Here is a 14,660-nt window from a genome sequence, read left to right on the forward strand (position 1 = left end):
ATTCAGTACTCTCCCCACAAAAACTGTTCGTGCATCTCATACACCGACCAAAGGTCAAGAGCCAGGAGTAGTACAGACCCGTCAAAACTCAGGGTTTGTGCGATCCCTGGTCAAGTGGGTGGGCACTGTTGCGTACATTTCCAAAGGGGTCGGGCAAGCGTCTGCAGCCCGAGTTCAGTACAATACGTCATCACAGAGTTCTACGAGGATACAATGAATCACTTCCCTGACAAGAAGTCAGGGACGGGCGGATGGGAGAGACGGGGTGCTCTGACGGGATTTTACGGTACATGTATTTTCTGATCTCGGGGTGAAATACATGTACCGGAAGTTTTTGTTTTGATATTACATTGTACATAGCACGTAGTAATCGTTCCTCATGAATCATGGAAAACCCGCCATACGGTATACAGTGGTCCATTTATAATCAGGAACTATCGGTAAAAAATACAAGAATATTCCGCGGAAGCCTTGTACTGAGTTGAGAAATACGGGCACCTTTCAGCAGTCACGTGCAAGTAAAAACATCGCAACGTCCGATCTTAACACAGGTCACCTTAGCCTGCAGTCAAACTGAAACGTCTCTCCAGTATTGGTCATAACTTTAAAATACACAACTCCACACACTGGCAGACTCCAAAGTTTTGACTTCAGACACACACACACATGTAAGTACAGTTCTCACGTGGGCTAATATACTGCTGGTCAGTGTGGGTCATGGTAATAATCACAGGCCTATGTGCCTGCTGGCAATACGTAAACAGTGCAGAAAGCTAAACTCTCACCGTAAAGCAGTAATCTGGTAATCCAGCCGTACTAATCCTAGATGGCACAATCTCGTCATCGCATACAGTCTCTTGAAAACCTAAACTTGAAAAAAAAAACTAATTTGAACTTTGAAGTAAAAAGAAAAAAAGGTCAAGCATGGCGGCTGTGCACACGAGAAGCCCAGTACAGTACTCTGTATAAACTAAGTCCTGTGATTTGCTTGTTGAAAGTCGAGTAATAGAAGATGTGTGTGGAACATGCCTGCTACAGTACTACATGGTGATGTTCCTGCACTTTGTGAGGTGCGCTATCTCTACAATATAGAATAATGTGCATACTGTGTGCTCTGTGACATCGTGCTGACCGGGAGGCGGCGCAGACTTGCACTCTGCAATTTCTGGGCGGCCTAAATGTCATAGGAGGGTGCTGCATGCACCAGATTGACTTCACGGTGAACGTGCACTCCTATGGTATGTGACAGGAGCACACCTAGGGTAGGGGCATAGGTGCGCAGGATTCCGCACAACAGTGGTCATAGGAAACAAGAGAACAACGGATATAAACATGCGTAGCACCTGGCACGCAACAAACTAGTAGAATGCAGGTGTGCTTTGCAAGCCCTAGTCTATCCAACACTATACAACAACAACAACAACAACAACAACAACAACAACAACAACAACAACAACAACAACAACAACAACAACAACAACAACAACAACAACAACAACAACAACAACAACAACAACAACAACAACAACAACAACAACAACAACAACAACAACAACAACAACAACAACAACAACAACAACAACAACAACAACAACAACAAAACAACAACAACAAAACAACTACAACAATAAAACAACAACAACAATAAAACAACAACAACAATAAAACAACAACAACAAACGGCCAGCAGGATGAAAGCAGACAACACATTTAGACACGTACAGTCCGGTTGGCTGCTGGAATAAACAATCTGCTGCAGTCCGCTCAGTCGGTGCGGGCATAGTGAGCGTTTCAAACCGGTTCGAGCATTTACCGTCATAGCCGCTACCGGACATTGTTGAAATCAGGGCCAGCTGCGGTCACACTGTTGCCGTCCACGACATGGGTAGATGGTGTTACAGTGGTGACCATGGGAACAGTGTCCATGGCAGCAAGCAGGCTAGAACTTAGACTTCTTTCCTTTGCCTCCCTTCTCCTTCCTGTGCACGGGCCAAGCAGCCATCAAAACGAGAAAAAGACTCATTGAATTCACCATCAACGGCACTTCTAGGCATGGCACAGTGACAGTGGCAGCCATGGACATATCAACTACTAGTACTAGTACTAGTAGTCCAACTCATCGTGTGCTGCTTGGACCATGCACTTATAATTTACAAACAGCCAACCATGCTCCAGTTGCATACAACGGAAAGCAGACTGATGGATGTGGACAGTTAGCCTCACTCATTACGCAAGTCACTCTCGGTTATCTTCCTCATGATGTAGATCTCATCAGTCACACACAACACTGTCATTGGACTGGCAATGTAGCATGCTGTACAGTGTACATGCTGTACAGTGTACATGCTGTACAGTGTACATGCTGTACAGGGGTCAGTGTACATGCTGTACAGTGTACATGCTGATTATCAGCACTGCTAGATTACCTGATGGGTAAGTAGTTCTTCAAGAACACTACCTACGTTAATAGTATGTCCATGCCAAGCGTCACACATGGCAATGTTATCGTAGTAATCTGCGCTGCCACGAACATCGAAAGTCAATGAGGACTGTATGATCAAGCGCGTACGCAGGGGGGGGGGGGGGTTCCCGTTGCCCGGAAACCCCCCAAATGTTCCAAACGAGCAACGTTTTTTGGGCTTTTTGGTAGGGCGCACGATCGATCTGGCAAGAATGCGAAACTTCAACAGATCGTAACTCAGTCAAATCTCGTTCTTATCCAACGATCCAAATATCCAGGTCGAATAGAAAACTCTCAGCTGTCGGTTGAAACAATTTGCGACGCGCTGCGAGCTATGTCTCTTGAGATAAATCATTTGTAAGTTAAGCCGCGATCTTGGCAATTTCAAAATCGAGCAGGGCGACTTGAGTATCGAGAATTTGAGACTTTTCGTCACCCTGACTTACTCAAATTTCCAGGGGCTTCACTGCACTTGTGATATTTTCAAGAGTACACAGCAAAAAATCAAAAGTCTGCGATCAAGAAAAACGAAATCGCTGGAGCAGGACGCGTTTGGGCCTTTGGGGCATTTTTCGCATCGTCGCTGCACTCCACCGCTATCGCTGGATATGTACATGACTGTACTGTGTCCTGGCTATCATGGTCGACCTCATTCTCTCCCAGGTACCTTTCCACTTCCAGGAAGCCCAAGATAATGAAGATTGAGAGAGTAGAACCGAAGTTATGATCAAAAGAACACGAAAAAATGTATAATTTTCAAAATTTCCTAGGGCTCTTTACAAAGGGTTAAAACTCATTGTTTAGGATTCAGTTGGAACCCCCCTGGAGGTGACCCTGCGTACGCGCCTGATGATTGTGCATGTACAGTTCTGTCACTCAAGTACGCGCTGGGCATTGCGCAGACCTAGACCGGCTGCAAACTCTGGGCTGTGGAATGGTGCCAGCAGCAAACTTGACTCACACAATCGGGTTGAGCAGTAGTGTACATTGCAGCACCAGAAACAGGAACTGCGCTAGCAGTTCAAATCACCGTTCCTATCTCTCTCCACCTTACCCCTTTGCAAGGTTCCTCTGTGCTTCGTCCAGCTCGTATTTTCGCTGCTGTGCTTCGAATTCAGCCCGGTCGGCTTCTAGCTGCTCCTGTCGTTCATCCAGCTCTTGCTCCTCCTTCTGCAGCTTGGTTCCCATGGCTTCTTTTCGGCGCTCCAACTAATACACACCATGAGCACAGGCCAACAAACACAAGAGTACATGTACGAGTGCACACACACATGTGAGGGCAAGCACAAACACAAGTAAACGTTACCCTGCAGTGCACCCCCCCCCCCCCCCACCCTGTCATGCCATGAACACTTTACATTTAATGCACTTGCCCCTCCCCTCCCCCTCCCGACCCTGTTTCCCAGGCTAATATGTTTGTCTATGCAACGGGCAGGGATCACGCGTCATGTGTTGCATGGGTCATAAATACTCATAATGCAAGAGTGGGTGAGACACTTACATCTGCCTCCATGTCCTTCAGCTTGTGCTTCTTCTCGTTGACCTTCATCTCAAACACTGTCTCCATTTCGCTCTGCATCATCTTCATCTTCTTAGTGTGCTCTTTCTTCTCCTCTTCTAGCTGAGATAATGGATTCCTACACACATGCACACGCACCCATACACACGCACACACGTACACGCACACATGTACACACACACACACACACACACACACACATGCACGCACACACAACACACACACACACACACACACACACACACACACACACACACACACGTACCCACACACACACATAGCACACATGCACACACAGCACACATGCAAGCATGCACACAATGCCACCACAAAACAATCAGGGACCTGTGGTGTCAGCGCTTTCAAGCTATTCACTCATCATGCTGCTCTCTACCGCCTGTCTGTGTGGTTGAGCGTACATTCTGCAAACTCTGTGTGCGTGCGTGCATGCATGCGTGTGTGTGTGTGTGTGTGTGTGTGTGTGTGTGTGTGTGTATGTGTGCATGTACGCGTGTGTGTGCACGCAAGTGTGCATAATATCTTACTGCTCTCCAGCAACACCCTTGCTGGACGTGGATGCTGTCGATGCCAGCTTTGAGTATCTGTAGGTCTCGTAGTGCTTGCGATGCGTCACCTCCTTCAGGTCCTGCATGTGCGTTCTGCACACAGAGAATATAGGTAGGTAAGGTGAAGGAAGTCAATAGACAGACAGACAGACAGACAGACAGACAGACAGACAGACAGACAGACAGACAGACAGACAGACAGACAGACAGACAGACAGACAGACATATAGAGCAGCAGACACCGTGGCAGACAGCTCATGATAGTCACAAAGCCAGGAAAGCAGAGTAAACCGTTTAATCTGTTAGCTACTGTGGACAGAGAAAAATAGAAGCATTTCTTTGGCCGTGAAAGCATGTCAACGGACCGTGGGTCACCCCTTACCTTATGATCATGGCACGGAGGGCACTGAAGTCGCAATGCTCTAGGTTCTCCACTGCACAGCAGCACCACCGCGTCAGACAAGTGCACACACAATGCACACACACAAGCACACACCACACACACACACACACACACACACACACACACACACACACACACACGCACGCACACACATACACATACACAAACATCATGCACACACACACACACACATCATGCACACACAAGCGATCCTGTTAATTAGGCATGTTAAAAACAAACATTCCCGGGGATCGAATTCTGTGGGGCAACACGCTTGGCCCATAAAGTACATGTACTACATGTAGTATAATCTTGGAGGCACACTGCCCACCATTGCTCATGCTCATGCCATGGTTACACCTTCAGACCGTTCCTTGATGTGTTTAAAATACTATACAGTACACCCTAGCAGTGTTTAACCGATTCCATGCACTCAATCCAGAAAGCTGGATATTCAGTTTTAGAGCAGCAACACACATTCATACACATGCACACACGCACAACTACCACCCCCCCCCCCCCACACACACGCACGCACACAGGCACACCCACACGTAAGCCCACGTGCACACCCACACATGCACGTGTACACACACACACACACACACACACACACACACACACACACACACACACACACACACACACACACACACACACACACACACACACACACACACACACACACACACACACACACACACACACACACACACACACACATGCACACTGTGATACATTATAACTGTTATACACACTGCAGGGGCGGGGTATCATTTAGCAATCAGACAACATTCTTTGTAGATCAGCCTCACCCTCAGCAACACCCCACGGGTATTTTCGTCCGCGGACTTTCCTGGACTCGACGGACAACAGGGAGCTACTACCGACAATTGCAAACGGCAGTCGATCCTGTAACGAGCAGAAAAGCACACAGTAACGAGAGCTTGTACAGACGCCCGCACTGCTGAAGCATAGGACAGATTTTCAACTTGCTAGACGGATCATGTGTTGGTGAAGTAGTGGTAACTTATTAAACGTGACCGCGTTGGACTCTTTCTCATGATACACTTCTTGACCATGCTGGTCAGACAACCATGACCTGTTAGTTCACGTAGTGATTATCATCAGTAGCTAGAGGTCGCAAGATCAACCGCTAGCTGTCACCCATCCTAACGACCAGCGGTTGATTCTTAGCCATGGTGCATGGCTGCTATTATCAGTACGAGATGCCCGCACTAGCTGCAGCAGCGTACGGGACAGGCTTTCAACTTGTTATATGTACTTGTTAGGTGGACGCTGGTAAATAGCATCACGCTGCACAGCCAAGTAATTCTTCTCTCTTTCTACCATCCAATGGCTTCAAACACGGAGACGATGGATAATTGCAAGTACAAGCTTGTTGTAAACAGTTCCATCCAGTACCATCCAGTACCACCCAGTACCTTCATTTGCTGATTGAACTGCGCCTCTTCTTCATCATCTCCAAAGTCGGGAAAGTCATGCACTTGAATATCATTTGCATGAATGTCATCCATCACCTGCACAATACAAACATAAATCACGGTACATGTACATATGGGTTTTGTACAGAGTCGGATCCGGTGCACTTCAGCTAACATGAAAAGTCCGGCAAAGTACCTCCCTGCGGCTTACACCCGAACATCAATTCCACACGAACAAATACTGGAATGTGTCGTTTCACTTTCATGGGGTGCGGCTTATGTCCCGGCACAGCTCTGACCCAGCAAATTGTGGCACATACACACGCATGAGTAGTATGGTGGACAGGTCGAGTCGGACAACCTGTCTTCAACATGATTTATACGTGCATCGATTCTGTTGCAAGTGAAAACTTCTAGGCGGAGCGGGGTTTGACAATACGTAGATGTATGTACATTTATGTACCTTCTTCTTGAAGTCCTCGCACTCTTCTGGTGTCATTGTGTCGGCCTTGGCAATGACGGGCACGATGTTGACCTAGATGAAGAAAGCAATCACCCCCAGCGGAAAACACTGACAGAGTTTAAAGTTGACCTTAGTACACTAGTATGCGTGCAGCGGCAAGAGCATTGCTGGCAAGCAGGCATGTACTACCACGCAACTTGTCATGTTGTCACCAAAGCACCCAGCTAGAACCGGAGCAGAGAGGAGGGGGAGGGACGGGGGGGGGGGGGGGGGGTATCACTGGGGCATGTGGGCAAACATGCACAGTGATGCCGATGCCAGTGCTGTTCGGCATGGGGTGGTGTAAGATGGAATACCACATTTCAGTGAACACTGAAAACCCATCTAGTACGTACCCATGAGTCATAATGTGTACACTAGCTTTACATTGTAATGTATACACTAGCACTTTACATGGTTTGGAGCACAGGTGTATTGCTACACATCAAACAGTGATCGGATAAGAAGAAGTACCGCACGGATACTAAGTGCACTTTTATGTCCCCATGCCATGGAGTACGTCTGATTTAGAATTGCAGTGTACAGTACGTGCCTCCTATAAGGTTGGCGGCTATAGGAATATAGCGGCTATAGTGATCAACTTCTCAAATTCATTTTCATTTGCCATAAGAGGAGAGTTGTCCTGGGTCGGCCCAGTCGACCGCGCAGGCTCGCGGTGGCTGAAAACTCTAACACGCGCTGTGGGGGAGAGCTCTTCTGCATTCTCAGTACGTGACCAAGGAACTCCCAACGCCATTGGTCAATCTGGAGCGAAATTGGTGCTGAGCCACAGATGTCGTACAGATGCTTGTTGGTAATTGTGTTCGGGAACTTAACGCCAGCCATTGTTCTCAGATGCCTTCGATGAAAGGTGTCAATCCCTCTGGTGGAGGCATCTGTGAGACCCCATGTCGCACAGTTGTACAACAGCACTGGCTTCACATAGGTATTGTACAGCGCAACTCTAAGCAGTAGTGAGGTAGATTGATGCTTGAAGAGTGCGTACAACGAACAGAATGCCTGGGTTGCTAGGGCCTTTCTGGCCTGGACATCTTGCGCTGAGCCTAACCGTGATCCCAGCGACTTCGCACTTTTTTCTCCATGCTTCGGAACCACGCTCCTCCAGATCATCAGCCAGGTGTATCTTTGTTCGTTCAGTTTTGGAGGTATTAACGGTGAGGTTATGGCTTGGGAGGGTCTCTGCACATTGATCATGAACGTCCTCTAGCTCTTGCTCATCAGTTCCAATGAAGTCTAGATCATCCGCATACTGCAGTTCAGGTGGTAGGATGTCGTCAGGAGGGGAGTCAGATCTGATACCTCGCAGTGCACTCTCAAAGTAGCATGTAAACAGAATCGGACTAAGACTGTCACCCTGTGGTGTGCCAACGTTCGACCTAGAAGGGGGCGCTGTTTTTCCCTGCACACGTACATACCTGAAGGGTGGTATCTGACAGCAGAGTGTGGACTAAGGGTAGCACATCCGGCGTGGTAGGAGCAACGCTGACAATCGTGCTAAGGAGATCTGAGCGGTGTGGCGTGTCGAAGGCCTTCGAGAGATCTATGCCGAGCCTGTATAGAGACCATCGCTTCGTCTCAGCAATGCTGCTGAGGATCCGTAGAGTGAACACCACATCAGTTGTGGCCCGGCCCCGTCGGTACGCGCTCTGGGATGAAGGGAGGTAGTCCTCAACCTCTGAGGAGATCCTTGCCAGAGTGATGGTCGAGAGAATTTTGCGCACACCATTGAGTAGGACTATGGGGCGTAGACTTGTGCAGGGTCCTCTTGGCTTTCCTGGCTTCTGCAAGGGTATAAGCAGCCCCGATCCGATGGCAGGATCTGGTGTTGATGACTCTAGTGAACTCTGGAGGATCTTGGTGACGGCAGATGATAGGCTTGGGGGCACACCATACTTCAGTAGCTCATTGTGGACACCATCAGGGCCTGGAGAACGCCTATTCTTCAGCCTGCTCATGGCTTTGCAGACCTCCGACTGTGTAACCTGTGTAACGACCACATCCGACCCTTGCTCGGAAGGGGTTCCGCACTGGAGTGAGAAAACTGTGTCTGAAAGTTGTGATCGCAGTTTCTAGCTTCTGTTTGTATTCATCTTGCAGTGCGTTGTTGCCTGGCAATTTGTCAACTAAGATCCTGGGGTTCTTCTTGCGTCGGACGAAGCTGGTTCTGCGGATCTGATGGAGATTGACCATGGTAGTAACCACCATCCTATGATCTGACGATAATTCACAACCTGCGTATGACCTACCGTTTCTGAGGCCGCCAACAAGGCGATTGGGGACAAGGATATAGTCGATTTGACTGTAGATTGGTTGAGGCACTGTATCACCCTGGCGCTTGAACGCTCCTGTCCACGTCGCAATATGGCGTGCTGGGTGTTGAAATACGGTGTTTGACAGCTTCATGTCCAATTCATCCGCGCACAACAGGAGTGATTCACCGTTGTCATTGCGTCTGCCCTTGGACCAGCTTCCCAAACAATTGAAGTTGTCAGCTGCCCTTCGGTGCCCAACCTTTGCATTGAAGTCACCGCCGACGAAAACGTCCGTACGGCGAGAAAAACTTCGAACGAGGGAGGTTAGCGACTCATATAAGTTGTGTCGGAGCTCAGGGTTACTCGATGACTTTGGCATTGTCGGAGCATACGCCGTAATAAACGCAAGCGGCGACTTATTTGACGAAGGGAACGAGAATAGGGCATACCCAATTCTGTCACTCACAGCTTTCCAGCACGACAAGAATGGCCGCAAAGTAGGGCCCACGGCCACGCCACTGTGACTCCGCCAAACCTGTTGCTTGTCGACATAGTGAGGAGTTGGTAGCCCAGTGGCAAGTCCCAGCAGCGTTGTTCCAGAATTTTAGTTTCCTGAACTGCGCAAACATCGACAGCACGAACCGAGAGCGAGCGAGCGAGTTGCTCCCGTCGATAAATTGAGGAGCAGCTACGGACATTCCACGAAGCCAGTCGGAACAATTTGTTAGTCATTTCCCCAGAAATGTAAGACAGAGATGGTAGGATGAGATAGGAAAGGAGAAAGGAGAAGGAGAGAGAAAAGAAAGGACATGGGCTTGTCAGCACTGCCTAGCCCGACTCGGCATTCGCCTGGGCACGCTTAGAGGCCTTAATCAGCTGCGGCAGTTGGCAGGGGATAAGTCACGGTGGAATGGCACCCCGCGGCACTCATCTTCCTCTGCCGAGCCGCGTCCTTGACTTATCCCCTGCAGGGTGAACATCGTGCACGATCAGTCTACCGTCTTTCTGACATTGCCACTCGAACTTGACAATAGAAGCTGCTTTTCGTATGTGCAGTTACATTGAGCCATGGTGTTTTTGTCTTATGTTTGTGAATCCTTCCCGGAAGCAAATGCTGGTTTTTATGCATTCGTGTAATTACTCAGCGTTATTCGCAATAATAATAATAATAATAATACCTAATTTTTTTATACCTAAGTATACACAGTTACCGCGTATAGTAATAATTGTTTACAGTAATATATCGCCTATAGTGATTAAATTCAATTTTCAAAAGACCTCTACTGCATTATTTTTGCATTGGCTAAAGTAATTGATGTGGAATCAAGTGGTGTCAGAGACCAATGTTATAGGCAATACTGACTGTACTTATCAACATAACTTAATATATGTACACAGTGATACACACACACGCACACACACACACGCACACACACACACGTACACACGCAGACACACACGCGCACACGCACCCCCCCCCCACACACACACACACCATGGCAACACCTTACCCGTGTGTGCAGCTGTCTCATGCACTCAATATCCAACGGCTTCAACCTGCAACAGAATGGAGACAGCCCAGCAACAGAATTCAATTTCATGAAAATTGCATGCTTCGCCGAAGGCAATGTACTCGAAATACTTGAAAGGGTTGGGAGGGGGGGGGGGAAGGGGAGGGAGGGGACGGGAGGGGCTGGGGGAGGGAAAGGGGAGGCGAGAGGAAGGGGAGGTGGAGGGGAGGGAGAAAATTATCCACATGATAACTTAAAGGGAGGGGATAATGGCAGGTCCAATGATTTCAATGGCAATGGATGGCGGGCAGCTGCACTTCCTCTCCTATGCACCCGTACTGTTTCCTCACTTTCTAGATCATGGTGTCAGCCATCCATCCATCCCCGGGCAGCCGTTTTACAACCGAGCCGATCTCTTGTCTGCCCTGACGCACACAAGTTAGTATGTGAAAACACCTTCGGGTGTGTGGCTATCTAGTGAGCAGTAAGCCGAATGGCAAGCGACTACAGCACCCTTACCCATGGCCAGTTGGTGCGATGAAGTACAGGCAACAGTGGACACGCGTATCGGGTAGCTTGACGCGCTCTATCTGCGACTCTGCATTCAAGTAGTCCTCGAATTGATCATCAATGTGCTGCACTATGGGCTGCCAGCTATCGTGCACGGAAACACACACCACCACAGCAACAACAGACCAACACACAAAGTGGCTAAAGAGGCATTGTTTTTATAAAGCACCGCCGCATAATCGTGCACGGAAACACACACCACCGCACCAACAACAGACCAACACACAAAGTGGCTAAAGAGGCATTGTTTTTATAAAGCACCGCCGCATTCACGTCGTTGGATCCTTTAGGTCCACCCACACGTTTGCTCGTGCCGGATAGACTCACGTAAGGGGATAGTGATTAGATGATGTTGAGCTACATGATAAAAGAATAGTTTTTTAAAAGAGGCATGGTAATTGTTTTGCAGATCTCTTCACATTTGCAGTAGCATCATAGCCCACAAGTAGTTGGCCCCCGCGGCCGGTTGCCACGGAACAGGTCACAGTGCTGCAATGACACTGCATGCTAGTACGACTCGTCACTGTAACGGGGGTTTGGCGGACACTGTGCAGTTTGGCACAGGCGCGCCGGGCCAGTGTGTTTGCAGGGTGGACAACGGTATGACATGAGTCACATTACCTCATTAACATTCAACAGTTACCATGGTTACTCAGTAAAGCCACTGGCAGTCCCTCCAATTCTCAAGTACACAATGCAGAACTGAGCATGCTGCTGTCACGGTCCCTTACCAATTTGAGTTATCTACTTGGCAACCAAAGCCAGGCGTATCTACGAGAGCTAATTTCAGTTGCACACCGCCTTCTACTAACACCACCGTTGATGTCTGAATCTGCAAACACACACACACACACACACACACACACACACACACACACACACACACACACACACACACACACATGCATGCACACACACATGCACACACACACACACACACACACACACACACACACACACACACACATGCATGCACACACACATGCACACACACACGGCCACATAAGTAAGTAATAGTTACATGCAGACACAGGAACGGTAGGACTCACACATGCGTGGCATGCAGGTAGGACTCACACATGCGTGGCATGCAACTATTTTGCTTACAAGTGTGATGAAGAAACTGGTAGCAGATGTAGTCGTTAACCTCAACAACAGCAATACACGACCAACCCACCGATACCTTGGATTTGGTTGGAAGGGGCGACTGCGTAACGTCTTTGGGCGGCATTTAGTTTTCACACCTTTCACGACCCCCTCCCCTTCACCCCTCCACCCAAAAGCAAACATACTTCCGCAATCCGGGCTTCACACCACGCATACATAATAACTATATAAGGCCAAACTAAAGAAGGTGTGTGGTTCGACTAACATGGACATTTTTTTTACGGGCGGGCGGGCGGATTTTTTTTTTTTAAATATATTTTTTAGTACATGTAAATACACTGTATACGCGTATCGAGTAGACTCTACTACCAGCACAAGGCAGCAGTCGTACCACTCACTGCACTGCACTGCAGTACAACTACAAGTCAAGTCCAAAACTTGCAAAAGGAGCCGCCTGCGTCCGCAGACTCACGCCGCACAGCACGTAGACGTGGACGTGTTCAGTCCACGTACGTCAGTCACACGACAGCCCGCCGAAAAAAAGTTACGGTCGGGCTGAAATTGTACGGTCGGTCGGGTGAGTCGAACCACACACCTTCTTTAGTTTGGCCTAATTATTATTTTTAAATTTTATTATTATGTGCAATTGTGAAGGCTGCTTTGCGATTTTCAACGCCCCCCCCCCCACCACACGTGGAATTTTGTTTGTTTTGTGGGCTTCTGTGAAGTTAGTTGTGCGATGATCATATCCCTAAAAAGGTTCATTGTTGAAATAACTACATCAGTACATACCACACCATACCGCATACCACTTCACCAATGATCAATCATGCATGCCATACATGCTACACACTTGCAGTATTGGAAATCAGTGGCTAAACATGATTATTATCATGGCAGAACGCTCTTTCGCTCTCACTTGACATGTCCAAACCACGTCTTTCGTTATCAGTCTAGAATACTAGTAATCACACCAACTGTTCCTACCTTGGTCGTGCTGGGGAATCGCGGCTGTTCTCCGACCGGATAATCCGCGTTCGTGTAGATGTCCGCTAGGAAAAGCGAGTTCAGAAGGGTCGACTTCCCTAAGCCCGATTGACCTGCAACGCCATGCAACAACACAACATAGCACAGTCCGTGGAGCAGCGAGCGTGATCAGCGACATGGGCAGTACCGAGTAACACTAACAGTTCAACAACAAGCAACAAACACAGCATGCGTGCTCACGCCGGCCAGCAAGCGCGAGGGCGTCGTTCCACAAGCACCCTACTGGCAAGATCCCCCGCACCATGCCGTGTGCACGCTCATGTGCATATCATGTCTTCATGACCGTGTACTCACCGACAACCATGAGGCTAAACTCAAATCCTCGCTGCACCGATTTCCTAAAGACCTGGTTCGGCAAGTTGGCAAAGCCAACGTTGTTTCTCGCCTGAAACAATGAATAGAAGCGAGAGAAAACAACACTTGTGCTCCCCTAGGCCCTCTGGTACTTGGTGCCACCGTCGGGATATAACGTTACTGCGGAATTGGTCAACGCTACGCAAGGCCACACGCTCCATCACAGGCATAAGCACGGCCATCAAGTTAGTTAGTTCTCCACCCTGTCGCAAGCTCATCTCACAAACACGCGGACATTGTTGTACAGGAGGTTTCGTAACTTCGCTGCTCGCCAACCATTGCAGACTTGTACGTGTTGGGGCAAATCCGCTTTCACTTTACCTCGCATTCTGTCAGTTAGGACATATGGAGCCAAACAGCTTACCGTTGACATGTTTGCGGACAGCAGCAACAGTCGAACGAGAACCAACAAAACTCTACAAATCCAGTGGGAAGACAACAGTCAACAGCCTAAACTAAACGAACTCCGTAACTGGACGAAAATGGGTTTGCAAGATTCGTGAGCCAGTCGTCTCACAGATCACTCTCGACAAGCGAGACTAGCGCTAGCCTAACCGTGATATCACCTAATCCTTGCAACCGACTGAGAACACGGAGAAGCTGGAAACCCTGCGAGTAGAGCTAGCCTAGACGGCTAGATCATAGAGCCAGTAGAGGCGCAATACAATGCACGCATTCCAGCTAGCTGCATAGTAGTGGTGGTCAAGTTAGTGTCACACCTCCCCGGCCCCCATGCCCATGGCCCAGAGCGTCGAATGCACACGACCTAGATCGTGTGCACTGCGCGGATCGATCAAGGCCGACTCTCACGGCTGTTTCGCGGCCACCACTTAACAATATGGCGGCCTTCGCCCAGGTTTACGGTGAAATTCAAAAATATTCTGAAAACTGAAAAAGATTTC

The 14,660-nt window shown here is 48.6% G+C and overlaps 1 protein-coding gene across 1 annotated transcript; it reads right to left on the bottom strand.

Moving 5' to 3' along the window:
- Window positions 1-673: 673 nt before the first annotated feature.
- LOC135819959 (septin-7-like) lies at window positions 674-14,375 on the bottom strand. The gene is made up of 14 exons (XM_065333261.1): window positions 14,123-14,375; window positions 13,699-13,789; window positions 13,345-13,457; window positions 11,982-12,082; window positions 11,200-11,334; window positions 10,681-10,726; window positions 6,858-6,929; window positions 6,395-6,490; window positions 5,765-5,861; window positions 4,929-4,980; window positions 4,526-4,639; window positions 3,963-4,098; window positions 3,516-3,670; window positions 674-1,979 (listed from the first exon to the last, which is right to left on the bottom strand). Exons 1-14 carry the CDS (start codon window positions 14,129-14,131, stop codon window positions 1,940-1,942), a joined length of 1,257 nt encoding a protein of 418 aa, XP_065189333.1. The 5' UTR covers window positions 14,132-14,375; the 3' UTR covers window positions 674-1,939.
- Between the last annotated feature and the right edge of the window lie 285 nt (window positions 14,376-14,660).

This window comes from Sycon ciliatum, chromosome 1 (assembly GCF_964019385.1).
Source record: "Sycon ciliatum chromosome 1, ocSycCili1.1, whole genome shotgun sequence".
Classification (NCBI taxonomy): Eukaryota; Metazoa; Porifera; class Calcarea; order Leucosolenida; family Sycettidae; genus Sycon; species Sycon ciliatum.